Raw genomic sequence first — 25,485 nt, forward strand, 5'->3', positions numbered from 1 at the left:
GTGCCAGGGGTGTTCGAATTGGCCTTTTCTTCTTCATTCATTCCCCGGACAAGGCCGCTTTGAGGATAGTGGCTACCCTAAGGCATGCGGAATGATAATGGAAAACAAATCAGGGGTGAGCAGCCTCTGTTTACCCAGGCAATATGCCCTGGCTTTGGATTGCATCCAAGAATAATTGCAAGTGGGGAAAGGAGAAAACTCATGTCCACCCGCCCACCCCTGATAAAAAGGATTGCATCCTAAAGTAATTGCAAGTGGGGAAAGAAGAGGATTCAGACCCACCCATCCCTGATAAGGAGAAAGCAACTGATGTTAATGACTTCTTATGCCATTTTCATACACAATGCTAAGCCCACATTTGAGCTCCCATATAATATCTGTACCACGAGAACATTGTTAACATGGATAGAACGTGCCAACATCAATTTTAGATTCACATTATAGACCAACTCAAGGAGAGCCCAAATTAAGCCTTGTGTGTGAAAATGTCCATAGTATCTCATCAGGAGATCCTAAAGCTTCAAAAATCAATGCAGTATTTTAATTAACTGGACATAGCTGTGTCTTTATTAATGTGAATTATTCGTAGGCTGGTGTCATCCGATCACTTGTCTGTGAGTAGTCACTAGGGCAATAAAGTGGCTCTGTCAGGAACTGGTTTCAAGATGGAAGCCACAGAAATCAGCAGGAGTTAGGACCTCCAGATCCACTCTTAAATTTGTTTCAGATTTGTGGGAACAGTAACACTGCCAAGAATAAAAGAGCTTAACTGGGTAAACGTTCTACCCATTGTCCTGTTTTGTACCAAACTTTTGACATCTACATTGTACTACTAATGGAAAAGTTCTTCAAAGTAACAAAGAGTAGTATTCACAATAATAAAATAACGAAGGATTAGAAGTAAAATGAAAAACCAAAACTTGCTTCTGTGTCAAAATCTCTCTTATGGAAACTGAGCAAATCTGAAGAGGAATTCTCAGACTTTGTCCTGGTTCAGGGTGACAGATATGGTAAGAAAATAAAAAGGTTGAAAGGAAACCTAACCCTATAAAATGGCCTAAAGTTTAGGCAGGTTAGTAAGTAATTGCTACATTTGTTTAAGCTTCTTCAGTCCCTCTCCCTTCCCCAAAAATTATTAGGTAAAAACTGCAGGAATACCACACAAATGATAAACTCAAGATGTGCAAATTGCAAGATTCTTTAAAGTCCATCTTTTTCAAAAACACTGGACAATAATGATTTTTTTTTCTTCTCTTTCTTTTATACTCTCTCTTATTCTTTTATTATCTGTCAGCTCGCATATGCCTTTAACTCTTTCACAAGCATTAGTTTTAAAAGTGCCTCCTATTAAGTAGTCCTCGTGGACAATGACTGTCACATACCAGTTCATAATTCACATTCATCCCTTTGAAACCACATGAAAAACTTTCAACATCTTGCTTGTGAAAAACAACAACAACCCCTCTACATAGTTTGCATGTAGTTTAACAGTGTTGAAGAGATCGGTTTTCTTTTCTTTTCCTCTCTCTCTCTCATTGAAGAGATTAAAATGAGATACAGTACTTGCTGAGTGTTAAGCCAAGATGTTCGGCAACGAAAGTGTGAAACAGCATTTTAAGTGCTTAAGGACATTCTATGTTCATCTTCGACATCCACTTCCTTGTGTCACACTGAAATTTGGAAAAAAAAGTGGCACTAGTTGTCCATCGTCAGGAACTAAAAACAGTACTAAAGTTAAAAGACAAATATTTGCAACCTGAAATGCAAACAACTATTATGTCCACTCTCCCAAAGGGGCAGTGCATATTTACCTTGTGGAAGCAAATGCCAGTGGCAAAACTCTCTCTCTGACCCTGTGCAGAAGCAATGACGATGATGAGCCCATGCAGCGTTTGCTAGGCCTATCTATGGCAACAATGTCCTACTTTAAAGAAATCCCCAGTGTTAACAAAGCAAGGAGCGTTCGCTGCGCCCTTGCAATGCAGCTGTACTAGCAAGTGGAGATGAAATGTCTGTATGGCAGCCTCTGAGAATGATAATAAAAAATAGTGCAGTCAACTCCCATTGTGGGGCAGAGGATGTAGTTGGGGGTTGGGGAGATGGGAAATATGTGGCAAACTTCGGAGGGGTGGGGAGGAATTTAAAAAGTGGTTTTACGGTACAAGCCTCAAGAGAATGCATGTTTCTCTGGCACTGCCTCTGGATCGGACTCCCAACAGCTGCTAGCTGAGAGAACGACCAAGCCACACTGCCATGGGACTTCCGCCCTCCCAATGAATCAGACATTAGTGTTTGTCTCTGGTGCAGTTCCCTCCCTTCCCACCCCCTTGCCAAAGACAGCCAAGGCTTATTCTGCTTGAAGTGTTGGAAAAACAGGAGTCATGGCAACAACATTTGCTTCCACAAAGGGTGGGGATGAAGCAGATACTGCCCCTTTCTGTAGCTCTCGATAAAAATAATCACCAATGAACACTTGAGGGGTGAGGGGAGTATGCACCAGTCTCCTGCATAATACCAGCTGCAACTATAACAACTAGGTTATAACATAAACCTAAAATAAGATGATAACATGTAAATACTGGGTTATTTTAGCCTACAGTACAGTAATCTGGATAAAAATGACAAGGGGTAGCCTAATTTCCTTTTCCCTAAACAGACTTCACTTGCCTACATTGGATCGCCCTTCAATGCAAATCTTAACCTCCTGAGGAATAAAAGAAGGTTTGGGGAGAGTCAACGGTGGCTCCTCTTCTGACTTCTCTAATTTCCGTGTTTCGGGGGCAGACCACCTCCTCTTCCTCGTTGCCGTGGGCTTGCTGGGTTCTGATTTGGTGAGCAAAGATGCTGCAGGCAATCCTATTTTGTCTGGAAACTTCAGTTCACCATTCTCAGATGACATCTTTGCACTTCCCTGATCAATCCCGTTTTCCTGCTCTGCATACCTATGTCTACTACCAGTTAGACTGTCATTTTTAGAGTGCTTCAGCAAGATGCTAGTTGAGTCCATGGACTGGCCCTTTTTGACGGAGCCGTTCTTCAGATTCTTGAGTGTAAGTGATATGCAGACGTCCCCAACAGAGAGTTTGGAACATGGCAAATCAAAGAGCTGGCTTGTTCTCTCAGGGCAGCAGGATGACCAACCTTGTCCAAATACAAAAAAGGGATATTCTACCAAGACTTCAACACTGACCTGCAGGGATGAAGGAAGTGAGGGTGAGAGGGGGAAGGAGGAGAGAGAAAGAAAGGGAGAGAAAACACATTAATCTGAAAATGTTCATCTGAATACCACAACTGAGTTTGACAAAATCAGAAGCCTCTTTTAAAGAGAAGAGGGGTGGGGCGGGTTCAGAGAGAGTTGGTTCCCCCCCCCTATTATCGCGAAACAAGCTTTGCAGTCTAACCCAGCCTTGGCACTCCTCATACTAGACCGTAGCTCAAGTTGTGTTAAAGGTCATAAAGAATTAATAGGTTTTCTTCTGACTGCGGCCCAGCAGTGGAAAAGTAAATGAGAACTACCCAGGAATCTACCATTTTAATGGTGGGTGGGATGTGTTCTTCTCAGAAAGACTTGCCTGCCCCACAAGATACTTCTAAAAGAGACAAAGTCCAACATGGCGTAGCATCTATTTATTTCTCATGGAAGAGATTTCCCATTGCCCACTACTCAAAAAGATCTTTGTAGAGGCCATCTAAATGATTTTCTAAAACTGAAATAAGGGCACTCTAGCTATGGAAAATATGTAATGCAAGCTGTGCTACTGAACAACAATTAAATGGTTCTTTTGTGTGTGAAAATAAATAAATTAAAATAAGCTTGAGGCCGGGTGGCAGGGAGAATGGCTGAAGTCACCTTTACATCAGTCCAGAAGGTAGTTGGGCATTTTTCTCCCAGCTGGCATAAAATATGGGCTATATGCCTTTTGGTATGCAGAAGGGGAAAGTGAAGAAGCTAGGGACAAAGTTGCCAACTTTTGCTATGCCTCTTGAGCAGATTTTAAAACACTTCATTTACCTTCCTTGCATTTTCTTCAGCCTAAGATATCTAGCCTAAGGTACTCCAACACACAACACACCTCACTCATCTGGGGTGAAAACAGGGCCCCCCAATTGCATAGCATACAGCTGCAGAAGCTACAGACATGTGGCTGCTTCCCATGCTAACTGACTGCATTCATTAAAAGCAATTTCATAAGCCGCTTCTGTTCCACAGGGATTAATCCCAAGAGAGATTCTCTGTAGGTTAATTAATACAAGCTGCGGCTAGGGGATAGTTCAGAAAGAAGCCTAATTCTCTGTCCTCTCCTGGGAAACACAAGCAGTTCCTCTCATCTAAAAGTGATTGTGTGGCAATGAACACAATATAGATAGTCTTGGAACCTGAATAAAACCTCAGTCAATTCTGTAACTCAATTGTGAATTTGGGGTTCTACGTGATCTTTTATTTCAGCAACCAGTAATCTAATGCAATCCTAGTAAACATTTAGGTGGCAATCCTATATCCGCTTACCTGAGACTTGGGAGTAAACCGCTTTGAACTCACTTATGAGTTGACATTCATTTAAAAAAAATACATTACTTTTTATTAATGAGTCGACATTCAAATAACTGCACTGCTCGCTCTATTAAAACACACAGGTTTTTAATTTTACTTTTAAAAATGCCCACGAGAAAGTGAATCTGCTATTACAGAACTGGAGCACAGGGGGCCACGATTGGGTATTTGGCAACGTCTCCTTGCTCTATAAATTCAGCTGCTTTTCCCACCCTTTTCATTTTTCATCCCACCCTTTTGCCTGCCTGAGCCCTTACTTCTTATTCATAATGGCGTTCACCCCAAAGTAGGTCAGGATACCATTTGTCTACAGTGTACGCCAGGGAAAGCTAAGGTGGTTTGCTCTGGATGCTGTTAAGCCCCAACTCCCATTGGTCCTTGCCAGAATGTCCAATACTCAGGAATTGTGGGGCTTGAGATCCAGCAGTATCTGAAAGGTACCTGGTCAGTCCTGGTATATGCTGACTAAGAGACTCACTGCAGTCAAAATATGCCCCTTCTCAAAAACTGGCAAGAATATATTTTTTTTAAAAAAAACCAGACAGGTAATATATGAAACGCAGCATACTTTTAAAAGGAGGCTGTCAAATAACTGGCTCCTGGGGAAAGTTTAATCATCAGTGAATGTGAAAGGAGATATTCTGTTGTAGATATGATCAACAACGCTGCTCTCCCTCCTATACAACATATCAATGATGTGGAATATATGTACGCTTAAAAAACCTTTAGAACCACAAGCTCACAAGGGGGTGGAGAAGGAGGAAGGAAGAGAAATTCATGGTTTACTGAAGTCATATTTTGTTTGACATCAGACTTCCAGGATATAAGGAGCCCAGCATAAAACTGGCCAGTGAGGAGGGGACAGACAGACTTCAATGGGCCATGATAAAGACTTCCAGAGAGAAATGGGGACATAACACAGGCACAGCATCTGAGTACCATTGCCCGGTAGGGATATCTGAGACTTGCTTAACATCTATAAGGCAGCAGCCATAGTTCCTGGTGGTACTCACTGGTATGCAGTACCGACACCTTTTTCTTCAAATCTTGGCTTCTAAAGTGTGAGTGTGAGGAGGGCGCACCTTTTCTCTAAATGGCAGGTGGCAGGGGGAAGGCTAAGGCAAGACAGACCTAGAAGACCACCGTAAGATGCTCCTGGGCTGCAGCAGCATTTGAAACAGGGGCTTCCTGGCTCACATCCTTAGCCATGATGCAACAAAAATGCTGTCTCTTTTAAACTGAAAAGGTTGCGCCAGATTATGCACTCAGCAGACATTTCAAATTCAAACACAAGACAAAATAGTGATCTACCAAGTCGAGATTTCAACTAGTCAATCAATCAATCAATCAATCAATCAAACAAACAAACAAACAAAAAACCACATCCACCAGGAGACTAGCTGCTACTACAGAAAACATGACTGATCCAGAAGGGACCCTAGAATCTACAGGAAGTCCTAGAATCTACAGGAAACGTAAATTAAACCCACATTTTAATCGTATCTCTCTACACGAGTTGCTCTAAATTCTGGAAGCGTCCCTTGTGAGAAACACAGCTGGTGGAGTATTTTAAGTAAGATGATGTCAGCTAGATTTTGATAGGTGACACTTAAATGGAGGTCATCATCCTTTCTACCAGACGATGGCACTCTCCACTCCTGAAAGGAAAGCTTTCCTAATGTGCCACTTTTACTGATGGTATTTGTGAGCATGAAGAGAATACATTTGTGAGCATGAAGAGCATCTACCTCCCCACCTCTGCTGCTGGTGCAGAGGTGACAGCATCAGAATGCTAGTACAGCAACATTAAAAGATATTAGGGGTGGGGGGGTGGGGAATGGGCTAGGCTGAAACTTATTGTATGGTTTTCACAGATACGGCTGAATTTTTGGTTTTACATTTCTCTGTAAGTGAAAACACAACTTTCCATCGAATGATACAGCTTATTATAGGACCAGGAGAAGAATTTCATACAGCTGCATCCTCATGAGTGAACAGGGCAAGTTCTGCAGCTGCTAAAGGGAGAAGAACCTATCTCTTGGGGAAATGTTGGCAATCCTAATTTAGAAGTCCATTGTCACACCCTCTCACATTAAGGAACCTTGAAACTTTTAGTCACTCGGCAACCAACTTCTACTTTGCAGCATATGCCATTTCCAGCCAAAAGAACTCAAAAAGCCCCTAAGTGGGACTACGTTCTCTCCACTCAGTTTTGTTTTAGCTAACAACATCCAGTTTAAACAAGATAGTTCCGAGCTGGTGGAATGTTCTGTCCCATGAGACTAGGGCCCTACAGGATTTAACCTCCTTCCACTGGGCCTGTAAGACAGAGCTATTCCGCCTGGCCTTTAATTTGAACTCAACCTGATCTTTTATTTCCCTCCCTCCCCCTTTTTTATGAAGATTGCCCGCTCTGGGACCCCACAGCTAATTCTCCCCTGGCCTCCTTGCTGGCCCAAGTACGGCTAATTTAGCCAGCTAGCCCTGGTGACTATCTAATGTTTATTGGATGGATTTCCCCCAAATTGATTTTGGAATTTTGAATTTTATTGTTATTCATGCTTTTATGCTGTATTTTATGCTGCTTTTATGTTGTATTACAATTAAGTGTTTTAAATTTGTTGTTAGCCGCCCTGAGCCTGGGTTTCTGAAACAGGAAGGGCAGGGTATAAATAAAAATTTATTACAGTGGTAACTCTACTTACGAATAACTCTACTTACGAATGGAGCTCCGTCCACCATCTTGGATGCGGTTTAGATAGGATTTTTTCTACTTACGAATTTTTAGATAGAGTTGCTTCTACTTACGAATTTTTTCTCTCAATGCATTCCTATGGGATTCGACTTACAATTTTGCGTTCGGAACGCATTAAATTCGTAAGTAGAGGTACCACTGTATTATAATTAAGAGGTCTGGGGAACTCAAAAGCTTGCTCAGCTGTGTGACATATTAGTTGGCCCAAGTAGGAAAGGTGTTATCCTTCTGCCACTGTTAGATTTAGTCCAAATAAAATAACAGTTCCTAAGCATGTTTAAGTCACATACATCTTTCATTTCCACGCAAGTCTGAATTTTAGCTATCTTCTGCCTTTTAAGAGATAAGCAAGACTTTTCCTGTGTGTGACAGTGCTCACAAGTACAGACTGCCATCTCCTCTTTTTTTGCTGTCCATGGCAGCCATTTTGTGCTGGCGCCCATGGCGCTTTTATCAATACAGTTTATGAATTCTGGAATCTATTTTTATTTACACACACACACACATAAATAAAAAGCAGCACTGGGGTTAACGATTGTAGATGAGTAACAATTTCACCAAAACTCTTTCTCAGTTATTAAGCCACTGGAATGCCATTTTGAAAATCTCTTCCACACCACCACCTGTTAGCCCTTCTGTGCTCCTAAGAGACTTAGACATTGTGAGCAAGGATATCCAGTCAACTTGCCTAATAGCCCCTCCTTCCCTCAGCCCATTTATTTACCTGTGCTCGGTGCTCTCCAACTGCAAACTGTATCATGGCAATGCCTGGAGTATGGCTGTCATCAACCCTTTCCACGGTGCTGGAGTCTATTTTCAGGTCACTGCTAATTTCTGCACTCTGTATAAAGTCTTCTGTTTTCAAATCTTCTACCTTCTTCAACTCTCCATTGGCCAACTGAATGATAGACCCTTTCATGAAGTAAGGAGGCAGTGTAGGAGGAGCAGCTGCTGAAGAAGGTACAGGCTGTATCAGGGGGAGGTGGATCTGGGCCTGCACTACGGCTGCCTGGTAAGCTGGTTGACTCGCTAGCGACTCGGCATTGAAATTCTCGCTTTTTGGAATGGCGGTTGTGACAAACGTGTGAGGCACTGCTGCCAACTGGGGAGATGAAGTGGCGATAGCAGGCGGAACCCCTGTTGAGTCGAGATCTGCATTGCCTACTGGTATTAAGAGGGGCTGAGTGGCTGGGATCACCAGGTGCTGTGGCAGATTTCCAGGATAGCCAAAGGCTTGCTGTTGACTGCTTAGGTAGCCAATTACCGGTGGCTGAGTCCCAGTGTAGAAGGCCGCAGCAGGCAACCCAACAGGGAGGTGCTCTGAGGCGCTGTGGGTGGTCTGAATGACTGTGTGAGGGGACAAAGTGGCAACTGCTTTCACCCCTTCATGGCCCATAGTCTGTTGCGGAGATAAAGCATAGGATCGGTGGGCTGTTTTTCCTAAGTGCAAGCTTCCCTTTTCGTTGAGGGCCAAGGGAGGTGTTTCTCTACTGGTGGCTTGTTGGACCTCCATGTCTGCAGTAGGTGTGCTGCTATTGCGAACAACCATAACAGAGGACCGGACACTGGCGGAATCGCGTGCAATATAATCAGCAGGACCCGAATGGACCACCACGTGCCTGGCCTCATAATGATGAGGAGATGGTTTATTGCCTGATTTGACGAGACTCACTTCTGAGGATGGCGACATGCCATAACGCCTGCTCTTCTCTATTTCCCCGTTCAGTATTTCTTTCGCTTGCATAGCCTGCAGCCTGTTGCTCTCGGACTTCTTGGAGGACTCCCGAGTGACAAAATGGCCGCCAGAATCTGCATATTGCACCACCACCTGGGAGGAGGGGCCGAGGGCAAACGCATGAGGAATCACCGCCTGGTGTGGATGCAAATGGACTGGGATGGCTGGAGGAGAGACGTTCCTAACTGAGCCTTGTGGAGAGCTGGAAATGTGGACGTACTGGTTTTGCTGGGTCGGTGGAGGGGATCCTGCTGTGATCAAACCGGGCGCCCGAACGAGATGCGGCTCAACTTTGTGCCCTTGCTGGTTTAGGTTGCTCATGCTGGCCAGCAAAGTGGAATAAGCCTCCAGCTGAGAACGCTGGGATGGAGTGGTGGCAACAGCAGTGGCAGAGGCCGCCGTGCTGGTTGCAGAATTGGCTGTCGGGGAAATCAGTGGGGAGGGGATGAATCCGGCGTATGGTCCGCTATAGGGGGGCCCTACAAACTGGAAAGTGTGCTGCAGGTGTGCGTACTGCACTGGGGAGACAGGTGTCCCTGCCTGAGAAAGTGCAGGCGGGTAAACTGTGGTGGTGGTGGCTGGAACAGACCTAGGAGCGCTAGGTGGGGAATAATCTACTCCTGCAGACAGTGATTTGTGTAAACCTATTCCATGTTGTGAACCAGCTTCCGCCGAGGTCCCCCCAGGTCTGCCCCTCCCACCCATGCTGCTCTGGCTGCTGACTGTGCTGGAGAGCCATGTTAAGTTGTCTGCTCGGTGGTTTTCACTGGCCAGAACTAACGGCTTCACGTCGGAAGGCAGGCTGGTGGCAGGGATCTCTCGCTTCTTGGGCGGCAGGCTTTCGTTGCTCCTCTCCTGGTTGGATTTCATTTTTCACCGGCCCCTGCCCTCCGCTTCTGTGGCTTCACTGCCTGGCTGGCTCTGATTTCAGTCTGCTAAGTGGAAAGTCACATTTGATTTCTGAAGGGGATCCAGAGACTTCATGAGGAATCATCTCCCTGTGAGCACACTCAGCCAACAAGCTGCTCTGGAGGGAGAGGGAGAGGGAGAGAGAAAAAGAAAAAGAAAGGGAGAAGGGTAAGTCAAAACATTAGCAGTAAGGGGAAAAGAAAAGAAAACGAATATAAAAATCAGGAGCAGTGCATTTGTTCAGAATTCCAACTAGTAGGTCTACAGCCATGCCATAAAAAAAACAACAACCAAGAGTATGCTGTATGCTGCAATTAAGCCACCAGGTTAATCAAAATTTATTTTTCCCCTCAACACATACCTGGAGGCAGAATTTTCAAGAGTGAATCCCTTAGGATGCTATCCTAGGGACATTTACAGGGGGATAAATGCCACTGAACACAGCACCCAAGTAAACATAACATACTATCAGGTTATTGTCCTCTTCCTCGTAACAGCATAAGGCTATCAATGGCTACTAGTAATGGTGTTGTTATATTAACTACACCAGTGTTTCCCAATCTTGGGTCTCCAGCTGTTTTTGGACAACTCCTCCCATCATCCTTCACCACTAGTCCTGCTAGCTAGGGATGATGGGAGTTGTAGTCAAAAAACAACTGGAGACCCAAGTTTGGGAAACACTAACCTACACAGTCATAGGCAGTATGCCTCTGAAGACTAGCTGCTGGGAATCACGTGGGGAGAGTGCTGCTGCACCCATATCCTGCTTGCGGGCTTCCCACAGAAACCTGGCAGGCCACTGTGAACACAGGATGCTGAACTAGATGGGCGTTTGGTCGGATCCAGCAGTCCTTTTCCATTTTCACTCTCAGGAAATCACTATATACTCAACAAAGCATGTAGCCTAAATCTCTGGACTGCAGCATTATTCACATACTACATGAAGTGCATTGATGGAGAAAACACGCCCAGTACATGAACAACTATGGCTTTTAGTGTACGATATATACAAACAGATTTAGGGTAATTGGCATAATTTCATATCGAGGCACAGAAATGAGGAAGGCAGTGAAAGGAGTAAGGATGTACTCTGTAAAAAGGAAGAAGAAAAAGCACCTCTCCTCAAACAATAAGATGGGTCCATCTTTGTGAAAATACCACAGAAAGCAGAGAAAGATGATGCAGACTTCTTAAAGATCACGGCATTGTGCTTGAGTTAGGATTGCAAGTTTGTCATTTCTCTTTCCCTACATACCTCCCCATTCAAACTGATTCCAGGATTCTTTGGGGTGGGGAGTGTTGAATAACACATTGTGCTTCTGAAGAGGCACTGAACAGTCAGTATTCTACCATTCCTTCTGTTTTCATTGCTAGGTTTTGACTACTGTACACACAGTTAGCAGTAGTTTTCAATTCACGTCTCTCCCCATCCCCCCATTCCACAGTTTTACCAATGTGCAGAGGCACACAGGCACATTGATTTAAGCACTGCAGAAAATGAATCTTGATGTGATCATACAATAGCACGAAGATTCCTTTTTATGCAGTGTATGATGCACATGAAACGGATTCACAAATTATTAATTTTTCATTTAGTAGACTTATTTCCTGCTCCTCCCAGAGTACATATTTTTTAAATTCACAACTTTAGAGAGGCAGAACCAACCCATGTAGCAACGAAGTAAGAGAATTACTCTTATTAGCAGCAGTTAGCAAACATTATTGTATAGCACAAAGTCAAGGATAGGTCTTTATTTCTCAATATTTCAAATATTGGCTGTTACAGATACTGAGATGTCTCCTCCTCTTCCCCCAACTCCCCCATATTCACAGGAGAAGGGCCCTTACAGGAGCTTACTTCTGCAACCCTACAATCTGCATCAGAATGCACAGGTCAAACTTCACCTGCATGGTTAAAAATTACATAGTATGACCAACTACCACGTTCTGTTCCCTTATATCTTAGTAACAAATGAACTGTGCGCTGCAGATGCTGTGTGGCTTGTGCTCTGCATAGGAGCAGGGCACTTACAAGGGACCGGGAACTGCTCTGCATAAGGAAGCAGATTCAACAAATTTCAAGGGGTAAAACCATGTGATGCGTTAGGACTAAAACAGCAGCTGTAAAATTCAGATCTGAATGTTCGCAGTTACACTGGCATCCTCCCTTACAGGATGATTCTGTTTCCCATACTGTGACAGATTTGAAGTGTGGGATGGCAGAGAAAGACGGCCTGCCTCTGTGTGTGTGTTGGTATGAGTATCTTTCTGTTCCTGTGTGAATGCAGGCAAGCTGTAGTACATGGGTCAGACGAGAGTGTCATGAGAAAGGAGGCCCCTTTCTCTCAAGCTCTCCTCAGGGTTGTTTGTATATTGAGACCTGGCCTAGACTCAAGAAGCAGTGCTTGAATTACAGGGGGACAGAGGGGTCTTACTCTCTTAAGTTAAGCATTTTAGAAGAATACAAGGAGAGCATAATCTAGGTAGAATTGAGGAGAGGACAACCCCTACTTTACCCCTCATAATTTGAACACTGCCACAAAACATTGTGCTCTATGTAATTGTTTGTTTGACCTACGCAAGAGTTGTGAAGTGCGGTGAGTCTGCATGGGCTGCCTAAATAGCAAGTGCTATGTTTGTAAAGTCATGATGTGAGATTTTTGTTGCTGTTACTTACCGGTATTTAAGTGTTTTAAAAATGTTATATGTATGCATGTCAGAGGTACAACATTTTATCTTATGTTTAAAGAACTGTGTGGTCACCCCACACCCTGTTCTTGGAGGTTAATGTACTTTACATAGTAGATTCCAATTAGTTGTCTACAATTTTATTGCTTACTGGAAAAGTTTTCAATGAAGGTATGGCTTGTTTTTTACCTGCAAATTCTACTGCACTTAAAATATGCCTCTAGATGTTTCATTTTTATTGGTTCAAATATAGTAAATATGATTCTAAAATCAGATAGATACAGTCAAGTTTTCTATCAACACAGGGTTCACGAGACCAGTTGATTCACTCTTATATTTGATGTCTTGATTTTTATTTTTATGTTGTGCTAAAAATAAAAATTGCTAAGCTACATTTGTACAATCACTGGTAGTAAACTTTAGACCATCACAGGCTTTCTATTCTTGGCACCATATTCTGGCACATAACACAAGATACCTCTTAGGCTCAAAGAGAGGCATCTTGTGCAATGTGCCAAACGAAGGCAACAGGATGGAATAGTTTTACAAGTGCGTTTACTTGAATATCCTGGGTGGCACATTGACATAAATAATCTACAGCCTGATATTTTAGAGAAATGAAATCAGGGCCGTCTCAAGCCGGTCGGGCGCCCTGGCGCGGAGATCACTCTGGCACCCCTGCCCTGGTGGGCGGGCGCAGCGCGAAGCACGGCTTCGCCGCGCAGCACCCTCCTGCCAGCCCGCGCCACCGAGACTACCCCTAGAGCTGGGCCTGAATGAAATACAGCATTCAAATAAGAAGCATTGCTGACTCAAAGGCACGATTTATGAGGTAATAGTCATGCAGTGTCTCAGGATATGAGTTATGAGATTTTAGTAAAGCTGCACCTACGAACCTTCTTCTTACAATCTGATCCTATCTTCTTGCACACCTGTGTGAAAGCACAATGGCACATTAAATGCCCTTGTGCCAATGTAATGCAGTTTGTCATGTTACATCTGTACAATTCAAATATATTGTACTGGCTCAGTAATTGATTCATCCTATTACTGATCGTGATGGTCTCTCTCCATTCTCTGAAGTAAGCCCAGCCTAGCCATCTGGCATCCATCCTCATACCACAGACGCCACAAACCGAACCTAGGACTTCAGTAGTGTAAAAATGTGCTCTAATCCTGAACTTCTGCTTCATTGACTATGCAAAAGCCTTTGACTGTGTCGACCACAGCAAACTATGGCAAGTTCTTAAAGAAATGGGAGTGCCTGATCACCTCATCTGTCTCCTGAGAAATCTCTATGTGGGACAAGAAGCTACAGTTAGAACTGGATATGGAACAACTGATTGGTTCAAAATTGGGAAAGGAGTACGACAAGGTTGTATATTGTCTCCCTGCTTATTTAACTTATATGCAGAATTCATCATGCGAAAGGCTGGACTAGATGAATCCCAAGCCGGAATTAAGATTGCTGGAAGAAATATCAACAACCTCAGATATGCAGATGACACAACCTTGATGGCAGAAAGCGAGGAGGAATTAAAGAACCTTTTAATGAGGGTGAAAGAGGAGAGCGCAAAATATGGTCTGAAGCTCAACATCAAAAAAACCAAGATCATGGCCACTGGTCCCATCACCTCCTGGCAAATAGAAGGGGAAGAAATGGAGGCAGTGAGAGATTTTACTTTCTTGGGCTCCTTGATCACTGCAGATGGTGACAGCAGTCACGAAATTAAAAGACGCCTGCTTCTTGGGAGAAAAGCAATGACAAACCTAGACAGCATCTTAAAAAGCAGAGACATCACCTTGCCGACAAAGGTCCGTATAGTTAAAGCTATGGTTTTCCCAGTAGTGATGTATGGAAGTGAGAGTTGGACCATAAAGAAGGCTGATCGCCGAAGAATTGATGCTTTTGAATTATGGTGCTGGAGGAGACTCTTGAGAGTCCCATGGACTGCAAGAAGATCAAACCTATCCATTCTTAAGGAAATCAGCCCTGAGTGCTCCCTGGAAGGACAGATCGTGAAGCTGAGGCTCCAATACTTTGGCCACCTCATGAGAAGAGAAGAATCCTTGGAAAAGACCCTGATGTTGGGAAAGATTGAGGGCACTAGGAGAAGGGGACGACAGAGGACAAGATGGTTGGACAGTGTTCTCGAAGCTACGAACATGAGTTTGACCAAACTGCGGGAGGCAGTGCGAGACAGGAGTGCCTGGCGTGCTATGGTCCATGGGGTCACGAAGAGTCAGACACGACTAAACGACTAAACAACAACAACAAATCCTGAACTATGGCTACTTGTAATGACCCCAACAAAACTAGCCAGCATGCACCCATGTTAGTCAATGAGACCAAACAGGTAGAAAACAGAGAAAGTGGTATTGTGGGCCAACAAATTCGTACATTTTCCATAAATTTCTGGAAAGCAAAAAGAGGGGCAGGGGGAAGAGAGGAAAAAATGGGAGCTGTCATCATCATGCTGTATTGTGTTTTTAATATTCGATTGGGAGCTGCCCAGAGTGGATGGGGAAACCCAACTGGATGGGCAGGGTATAAATATTACTACTACTACTACTACTACTACTATTTGAGCTTGCAGTGGTCCCAAACAGAAGTCAGAATATAAGGAAAGATCAATGTATTCTCAACATTATTCATGTTTTATTAAGATTTGTCCTTTTAAATGCTGAAACAAATTTTTGTTTTAAGTACAATAGCTACCTAAAACAAAATTACATTATTCTACCACCAGGCAGTTAAATTTATTCTACGGGGGAAAACAACAAAACAACCACTGATTTTATTTTATTTTTAAGACAGCAAGTTATAACTTTTTCTTCCTTGATACCATATCCATTTTGTAAAAACTGCTTTGGAAATCTAGCAAAGTTAAAATAGGAATAGCAGTTACAAAAGTTACAAAAGTTACAAGCTAAACGGACAGACAACTTTCTACTTGCAGCAATTTTCAACTGAATAATCAAATAATTCCTGCAGCCTTCACTTATGGCTCAAAGCAGCAGAGTCTGGATTTGAAAAAGCATAAGGCAAGTCTCATCGTTTGCCAGACCTCCTGGAGCTCTCAGCAGCCAAGCAATTCCTCCCACTACTGGCCAAGCTTCATTAAGTTAATCAGGTGTTCATTCATTCAGTCATTCATTGAAGAAGAAAAGATGTATTTTTAAAAATACTTGTACCAGCTAGCAGCCAGTAAAATGCACTAGCAAGGAGTGTGCCACACCAACTCAACGCTGAAAGATTAATTTGCAGATGCTTTTGAGGCTGTCAAATAGGAATTCATTTCATATTCCCCCCCAGGGTTTTTTATTCTGAACACATACTTCTTGCTACATATAGCCTGCCAAAAGGTGGCAATACAATGGGAAAATTGGGGTGTTGGTGGGTGGGAAATGAACGTTCTGAATGTCATGAGCAAGTTAAAACACAGTGCCATTGTCCATCCTATTGTTGCACACCACCCCAATCTCTGAATGCTGAGAAGCTCCAGGGATTCCAATGCTCACCCAGGGGTCAATTTCCTTGGAAGGCCAATGGTGACTGTGGGATCTTTATGAACACCTACATACAATCTGAAGGTAGGAGGGAGGGTCTCGCAGCATTAACACACTAAAAGAACTTAATTTCCAAGCACAATTCAAAGTGCTGGTGCTGACCTTTAAAGCCCTAAACGGCCTCGGTCTAGTATACCTGAAGGAGCGCCTCCACCCCCATTGTTCTGCCCGGACACTGAGGTCCAGCGCCGAGGGCCTTCTGGCGGTTCCCTCACTGCGAGAAGCAAAGCTACAGGGAACCAGGCAGAGGGCCTTTTCGGAAGTGGAACCCGCCCTGTGGAATGCCCTCCCACCAGATGTTAAACAGAAAGAGAAAAACATCTACCAGACTTTTAGAAGACATCTGAAGGCAGTCCTGTTTAGGGAAGCTTTTAATATTTAAGAGACCACTGTATTTTAATATTTTGTTGGAAGCTGTCCAGAGTGGCTGGGGAAACCCAGCCAGATGGGCGGGGTATGTATAAATGAATGAATGAATGAATGAATAAATATACTGTTGTTGTTGTTGTTGTTGTCGTCGTCATCATCATCATCATCAATTATCCACTAGTCACAGCTTTGGATCCAGCACAGAGCTAGACATGATCTCTGAACCCACCTCTCAATGAGTCATCTCCCTGGCTTCCAGCTCTCTCTCAGACAGCAACTCTCCCACCCAGCTCCCTTTGCCCTTTTGGTGGTTTCTTACTTAGATGTAAGTACTGCAACTCAGCTCATTCCTTTCAAGTTCTCAGATGAGTACTAAAGTGGCCAGCTGGACATCATCTTCAAAGAATCTTGCCTGGCCAGTTCCCCAACCTCCTCCAAAGTCAAAACATTACTATTAGTGGTAGAACATTAAAAAAAAGCCAAAAAAAGGCCAAGTGTGTATTTTTATTTTTTAACACATTATTTACTGCAGTAACCTTATACCTTTTCAAACAGGGGACCCACCAAACATGCCCTTGGGGCCCCATTTCTTCATTTTTTAAACCATATATTGGATATTGACAGTGCTGATGTTGGAACCCACATTAGATCACTGACATGGTAGTGCGTCTCAGCTCACCAGCTGAAGACCCATGTTTCACTGAGACATTAAAAAAATCAAGGCTTAAACCTTGAGCAATTTAAAACAGTCAGCTCTGATCTCCCAGGATGGAGGGTTCCCATTGGCTCCAGTGATTTAAAGAGACTACCGAGCATGCGCACACAAGTGTGTACACACACAAACACATACAGTCCAAGTACACATATGAAGCATGTGGTTCATGGATTGGTGGTGAGCTGTGGGACCACAATTAAAAACAGAGACAAATGTTGAAAGTCACTTCTAGAGCAAACAGAGGAGCATGCTGAATTAAAGCTCAGTGGCTTCTGCATGCCGATGCAAGGGAAAAGGGAAGGGGAAGCATTATTAAGCAGCAAGTAAATGTTGCTAGGTTTCCTCACACTCCATGTCACCGAGGCATTTGTCAGTCAAGAGACAGTACTGCTTCACAGTGGTGAAAGGCTAGAAAAAGCCCAATCTCAGTAAGTGCTCATATATTCTTGAGTTGTCTTCATACACCCATTAAAGCTTAAAGCTATTAATTACCTTACTAAAAATGTTCCATTAAACATCTCACTTTACTAAGGGGCCAATCCTTTGCTTGGATCAATGCAACAGAATGTCTTCTCCCACCTCCATTCTTCTCCTCTCAGAAGTTCAGTTAAAAAAAATGAGGTTAATAAACTTTTTAAGTCACTGTAGTTAAATTGTATGCAATTAAAATCCCCTGTTGTATCTTATAAAGCCTGCCGTGTGTGTGTGTTTTGCATGCATTCTACACGCATGCATTATGGGTGTCAACTGACTAAATCCCCTAAATTAAAACATGGTCACCTCAGTAGATTTTACATATCTAAAAGGCTCCCAAAGGGTACAACTTTGAAATTTGTACTAGATAGATATTTCCAAAAATGAGGGCGCGGTATCTCTCTCCTGAAAGGCTGGCAACTGCACTGCATGAACACATTGATGGCTTTCAGGAGGGACTATGCATATTTTTAGGAGATCACATCATCTCTTGCCAGAGTTAATTTGATAAAATACTGAGCTCTTTCAACATGCCATGGAAGATGGAAGACTGATGTATTAGCAAAGAGCTAGTCCCAAGCTATAATGAGCGCTTTACATTAGTATAAAAGCAAGATGATCTAACTGTTTCCTGGGAAACAGGCCTTCTTGATATATAGTGGTAAACCTTCTGGGAATAGAACTGCAGGTTTTCTTCTAGCAAAAGCTTCCAACATTACTTATTCAGCACCACTTCATGCAATACCATTATTCCAGTTGCAATTGTATAGGTAATAAAAGGAGGGGGGAAATCATTGAGTGTGCTCATGACTTTTTGCCGCTTGTCAAAAAAAAGGAAAAAAGCATACTGTACATACTAATTGCATTTATCTTTGGGGCTGCATAGTCTTGCCAAATCTATAAAAATCCAAACCAAAATGCTTTGACGGCAGGGTGGGGGGTGGTACCCCGAGGAATCGATGGACAGGAACAGACTTTGAAAATGATCTGATTTATTAGCTTTCCTCATGCTTTAAAATTTGAAAGAAAAATGTAAACTTGGGATGAGTCCTGATAGCTGCAGGACACAAGCACCCAAAGCAGAATGTGCAATGGTTACAGTTAACACAGAGATGGATATTCAAAGCATAGCCAAGAGAATTCCTACTGTGGTACCTCGGGTTACAAACAGCCTAGTTAACAAACTTTTTGGATTATGAACACTTCAAACCCAGAAATGAGAGTTCCGGGTTGTGTATTTTTTTTGTTGGTATGTGAACCTACTTCCATTTTGAGTGCCACACTTCTGTTGTCCAGCAGCGAAGAAGGGGGTCATCACAGCGTTTCCCGCAGCTGCGAGGGAGGGAAGCTGTGTGCGCGCCAACCCGCCATCTGGTTGGAGGGTGCGCAACTCTCCCCCATGCCGCTGCAGGAGGAGAGCAATCCCCACAGAGGCTTGGGAGGGAAGCTGCATGCCTGCCAGCCATCTGGTTGGTGGGCGTGCAACTCCCCGCCCCATGCCGCTGCAGGAGGCACGCGTGCTCTAGGGAGCATTCCCCACAGCAGCGTGGGGAGGGATCTGTGTGGATCCCAGTTCAGCTACTGATTGACTGATGGTGTGACTGTGGAGATGGATAAAAGCCCCCCATCCAAACAATGACTACCATCAGTGCAGGTAAGAATTTTTTTTAATTTTAATTTGATCATCTACAATACTGTTTAATTTATTTTATAGTACAGTACATTGATTATTGCTTTCATTTTATGGCTCAATGATCTTGTTAGATACAGTGGTACCTCTACTTATGAATTTAATGCATTCCGAATGCACATTTGTAAGTCGAAAAAAATTGTAAGTCGAATCCCATAGGAATGCATTGGGAGAAAAAATTCGTAAGTAGAAGCAACTCTATCTAAAAATTCGTAAGTAGAAAAAATCCTATCTAAACCACATCCAAGATGGCGGATGGAGCTCCATTCGTAAGTAGAAACATTCGTAAGTAGAGGTACCACTGTACTAAAATTCATGTTAAATTGCTGATTTAGGGGTTGTTTTTAAAAGTCTGGAACAGATTAATCCATTTTGCATTACTTTCTATAGGAAAGGGTGCCTTGGTTTAAGAACACTTTGGTTTAAGAACGGACTTCCGAAATGGATTAAGTTTGTAAACCAAGGTTCCACTGTACTTTCTTACTTACTTTCTGAACATCTTTCATACACGTGCCATGCCCCAAAGCTCATCTCTTCCCATAGATCTAAGCAACCCTTCAGTATCTTTGCACATTCAAGCTGCCCTTAGTCTATTGGATCTCTAGAAGAAAGGAGTTAGTTCTTTCTCATATGTGGTTGCAGCCAGAAACGATTTTGCTTACCAACTTGCCCTGCCCTGTGCTCCACAGCAAAAGAGGCCTATGGCTCCACACCAACCTGATCGCTAAAAACAAGTTTTTTTTTGGGGGGGGGACGGGCAAAGGTAACCCTTGCTCTGATAACTGCTGCTGTTCCCCTCTGGCTTGGCTGCAAAGGAAAGGGTGTCTTGTATAGAAACTTTCCAGGCCTGTATCTGCTCAGATATGAACAACATGCTGCACTAAAAGCCTAAGAGACAGAGAGAGAGAGAGAGAGAGAGAGCTCTTTGCAAAGTCTAGAGAACTAAATTCATCAGCTGCAAAGAGCCAAATCTTACCCAGTTCAGTTAACACGGCACATGATGATCGCGCATAATTCAGAGTCAGGGTTCAATTGACTCTAACAAGTAACCCTGAGAAAAGAAAGCCTATGTGAATGTGCCATCGCTAGCGTATAGTTTATCATAATCTCAGTGATGTCTCCTCTCATGACCACTCAGTATAAAAGCTTTCACATTTTCTAGCCCACTGAGACCAAGCTGAAATCATATTTCAACTTAATTCAAAGGGAAGACTTCTCCCTTTCCAGTGCTCACTGATGTTTGTGAAGATGAGTCCGCTAAGTATCTCCTTACTCATTGCAAATCATTCCAAATTACAGTCTAGAAAATAAAAGAAAAAGAAAAACTTTTTCAAAACTAAGGACTTATTTCAGCATAAAAATGCAAAGGAGTGCACTGTAATGACTTAAAATTTCACAAAAGGGAAAAATAAAATAAATAAAAATACATGCAGGCTGCTGTTTTGAAGCACAAGCTAGCTACACACACTCTCACTCCTGATTTGTACTACCTAAACCAAACGTAAAAAAGTGTGTTCTTTCATCTGGGACACACACCGTATAACACCAACACACACAAAGGCATTACAAACAATTACCAGCAGTTTTGCTATCCTTAAATGACCTTGGCAGGTGGGTTACTCTTGTGGGGAACACACACTTCACTTTATTAATAAAGCGTAAGTGTGAACAGCATGTGTGTGAGAGCATTCACTTGCAAGAAACATAAATTATAGAGTTACTAGATTTTTAGCAATCACCCCTTGCAGCTGTGATAAAATGCAGGAAAAACAAGGAACTTTGTCAAAGAACAAAAATGTTACATACAAAGGGTGTTAAAAACCCTGGCACAGGATAGCAATGGCCCTTAATGAGATATGAACAATGTACAAAAAAGGCCTGAGAATGCAGATGTTCTCAGACGACTATGTAGAACAGGCATAGGCAAAATCGGCCCTCCAGATGTTTTGGGACTACAACTCCCATAATCCCTGAGTTGTAGTCCCAAAACATCTCGAGGGCCGAGTTTAGCTATGCCTGAAGTAAAACAAGGATGGAGAATTTTCTTCTACCATGGGTTGTTGTCAAGCAGGTTCCACAGATCTCTCCCATCTAAGTAAGGCTTTGAATTCTTGGATAAAGCTAGCTATCAGGTACCCCTCCTTGAGTGAAGGGGTCTTCTGCTGCTGACTGGCCTTGCGCATGAGGGGCTACGGTATGTATCAGGCATCTAAAAAGAGAGTGCTTGGAAGATGTAAATTGAGCTGGCTATCAGCTGGACAGCACTGGACAGCCTCTTGTGGGACCCTGCAGACCAAGGAGCTGCTAGGTGGCTCAATATGAGCCTTCAAAGTTCTTCTCAGGTGGGCTGGATGAAATTCAGCAACTGGATGGGCCAGACTGAGTCTGTGATGTTTTCACACCTGTTTAGTAAAGAAGGGCGGGATAGAAACTTAAAAAATATCTGCAGTCACTAGTGTGGTTTAACGGTTGCATTACGGTTGCCTTCACATTTCTCTATGGAAATTAAACATCAGAAGCTGTTTGTTGTTCAGACCAAATTGTGAGAGGGGAAGGTAATCTGCTAGCATTCCCACCCCACCCCCCGGCTTATTTTTCTTGAGAATACTATAAAAGCATTGTTTTCAATCTGAAATTTCTATACTGTTATATATGCAGCTAAACAAAGAAGCCCTTGGGGAGACGATGCACCCTTCTTTTGCACAGCCACAATCCATTCAGAGAAAAACTGATTCATCTAACTTTGTGGGTGGTTAATATATCCAGGGCCCTTTTCCCCCAACCGGAACTCAGTTCTTGTACCTCTCATGTCGGCACCATTGCCATTATCAGAGAACAAGGGTGAGTTCACGATGGGTTCCAGAATCTCTTTTTCTAGAAGAATAGCACTGAATATATCTAATGAAGTTTTATATGGATCGCAACTTTTTAAAGCTCTCATTTAACATTCAGTGCTGGCTTCTATACAAGCTGCTATATTTTAATCATTAATCTAAAATGTTTCTATCGGGACTTACTTTCCACCACAAGGTTATTTTAAAAGATCACCTCTCTTTTGCAAGTATGTGGGTCTTGGGAGTTGGCTGGTACCATGTGTTCAGCAAATCTCAGAACTAAGCTGTACAGGTATTTAGGGGGGTGGGAAGGAGAGGAGAAGGGATACAAGTTAGACCAGTTAACTGTAGACCAACCTCCAACTTGATCTCACCCCAAGAAACTGTGAAGAACAGGAATTCACTATAAAGTGGAAAGCAGTGGTAGCGAGGAAGTCAAGGCGTTTCTTAAGAACTGGTAGGCATGCTGTGCTGTACTGTCTCTGTCATTTATGACCCACATACTACGGTAAGATTTTACATTATTATTATTCTAAATAAAGGAAACGCCTTGCCATCACAAAGTGATTACTTTGTGAACATTTTGAAAGAGCTCTTGGAATAAGGGGGAGAAATAGGAGATTATGAAGATACAAAGATTTCAGAATACAAAAGAAAGGCTGCAGCCCAAGCCCCTGGCTGCAAGTGACGGGGCCCGGTGGACAAGTACCACCCACGCTGTATCTACAGACCTGCCCCTGCTAGCCAGGTTGTGAAGTGTGGGAGAGGTAGGAAAAATGTTCCTTCACTGCATCAGCTCCCACATCAGTGCAGTAAAGAGGCCCATATTGGGCCCACTGCCATCATTCAACAGCAGTGGGGCTGGCTAAAGAGGCAGAGGAGCCTGTCCTAGTCCATCCCTTCCCTCCAAACGTCCCATTTCGGAGGCTTCTGCTACTACTATGAGTGGGGATACCTCAGACAGTAGCGTCTACCTTCCTGCACATTGGGAAGCTTCTTGGTATTGGGAGTTGGCAGGAGTGGACACAGGAATCCCCCCCCCCAAACACCATCCAGCATGGTGGGTCACACTTTGGACTGATCTGTAAGTGTTGTCTGAGGTTTAACTTGGCACAAGCCAATTTAGGAAATGTTTAGTCCTGGGGCTGATACAATCTTTGAGCCCAATGTCTGTGTACATTAACAACCTAAGTGGGTTCTTATTCACACCCCCTTCATTATCATCGTTCACATGGCAAGTAATCTTCTTCTCCCTCTTCCAGGCTTCCGAAAGAGTCAAGCGTGGAATGGGGGTCTATAGGGTCTGTGGCCTGGAAATCCTTCTACTTCCAAGGTCTTAAATTGGCATTAAAGGACGACATGCCAAGTCCTGTGCCAATGAGATGAACTGGGGAAACCGATGAGGACAATTTTCATAGTGGGTACGGGTATAAAGCTGTGATACAAAGCCTAGTTTAAAAAGGCAGCAATAGGCTTTTGCATGCCCCAAATCTGTCACATAAGGCCTCATGTCAGAAACTGGAGTGATGCTGTAGGTCTACTCTGTTCCAGTTTTACTCCAATTTCTAGGAGGAAAGTTGCTAGTGTGGGAAAGACCTCCAGGATGGACTCCTCTATTATGGCCTGGGGCTTCTGATGTAACCTTTGGGGTGCAGGAAAGAACTAAGCTAAGCTGCAAACAAAAATGATTTGAGAAGGTCCTGATTTCACTGTGCTCTCTTAATTGTTTATTTACTTCTGCTTTTATTTACTACTTTTATTTACAAGAGGTAGCAAACAAAACAAACACACAGCCAATCCTAAGGAGAACTAAGGCATGTAGAGAAGGGAAAAGTGGTAACCAACTTCTTGTCCCTCTTCGCAATATCATCTTTTAAATAACTCTCTTATATCACATGATGAAAACAAAATACAGATAACAAATAAGAGACAGCAGTACTAACACAATGTTGGTAGTTATCAACCTCAAGCTCCCACAGGCTATCAATTAGTAGCTATCAGCTTCTTAGCACCACAACTCCTCTCATGTTCAGAAATAGCACCCTTCGTTTCCCGATGTACTTTATTAACAAAGTCAACCTATAGCAAACAATTTATAATTCTCTGCAAATCCTGATAACACACTTCACATTCTCATTCACAGCTTTTAAATGAACAGTTACATAAGAACTTTGATGCTGTTGAAGATGTTAAGTGCACCTGTAGCATTAGGGTTAAGTGCACCTGTTTAGGGAGGCTTTTAATGTTTAATAGATTATTTTATTTCATTTTTCTGTTGGAAGCCGCCCAGAGTGGCTGGGGAAACTCAGCCAGATGGGCAGGGTATAAATAAATAAATAATAAACAACTTTCTTTTCCTGATGGAGGCAGCACCTGGATAAGAGAGGACAGCACCAGTGGTGTCGCAACGTGGGGGCGGTGCACTCCCGGTGCCACATCTCCGGGGGTGACAAGACGGCGCCCCACCGAGCAGCAGTTTGGCGGCGGTGCCATTTCAGCACCGCCACAGGCAAACTGCTATGTAGCGCGCATGTGCACCGTCGCTACGTAGCGACGCCCCGCCCCCGGGTGCATGTCATGTTTGCCACTCCAGGTGCCTGAGTGGCTTCCTCCGTCACTGAACAGCACCAGCTTTCCTGGGCATCATTCTCTTCATCAATCCCAAATATAAACAGATAATTTCTTTCTTTGGAGGGGAAATGAGGGATGGAGAAAGGGATGTTTTATCTGACACCACACAAGGTCTTCAGGTCCACATGACCTCAGGTAGTAGCTGGCACTGCCATCTCACCAAGTTTCCAATTTGCACACACAAATTTACGGCAGCAGCAGCAGAGATGAAGCACCCGAAATAAATTACCCTATTTTGGCAAGCAGGGAAGGAGAAGAAAAATGGTGAACTGTATATGCATAATATAAACGTTTATCTTGCCCAGACTGTTAGATCTCAGATATGGCAGTTTTAAACTGTCACCAGAAACATAAGGATTCTTATTGCTTCCTCTTTGCTTTGGAACAAAACACCAAAGTACAAGAAAGTGAGGGCTTCACAGTTCTGGCTCCAACCAGCGAATCTAGATTGCTTCATATCAAAGCCACTTCTAGCCCACTGAACAAAGGCAGTCTGCAGTGTTCCCTTTAGTGGCTATGAAGCAGAAGGAACAAGGGAGAAAGATGGTTCAATTAGGCTTCAG

General features: G+C 43.3%; 1 protein-coding gene across 18 annotated transcripts in view; it reads right to left on the bottom strand.

The window, feature by feature from the left end:
• Window positions 1-1,523: 1,523 nt before the first annotated feature.
• ATXN1 (ataxin 1) overlaps window positions 1,524-25,485 on the bottom strand; it is a 202,444-nt gene continuing 178,482 nt past the window's right edge. For all 18 annotated transcript variants that reach the window (XM_035124742.2, XM_035124729.2, XM_060277957.1 and 15 more), the window contains 2 exons: window positions 8,032-10,069; window positions 1,524-3,190 (listed from right to left, as the gene is read on the bottom strand). In XM_035124742.2, the coding sequence (XP_034980633.1) occupies window positions 2,660-3,190; window positions 8,032-9,912 (2,412 nt within the window). In that variant the 5' untranslated portion in view covers window positions 9,913-10,069 and the 3' untranslated portion in view covers window positions 1,524-2,659. The remainder of the gene's footprint in view (window positions 3,191-8,031; window positions 10,070-25,485) is intronic.

The sequence above is a fragment of the Zootoca vivipara genome, chromosome 8, assembly GCF_963506605.1.
Source record: "Zootoca vivipara chromosome 8, rZooViv1.1, whole genome shotgun sequence".
Taxonomy (NCBI): Eukaryota; Metazoa; Chordata; class Lepidosauria; order Squamata; family Lacertidae; genus Zootoca; species Zootoca vivipara.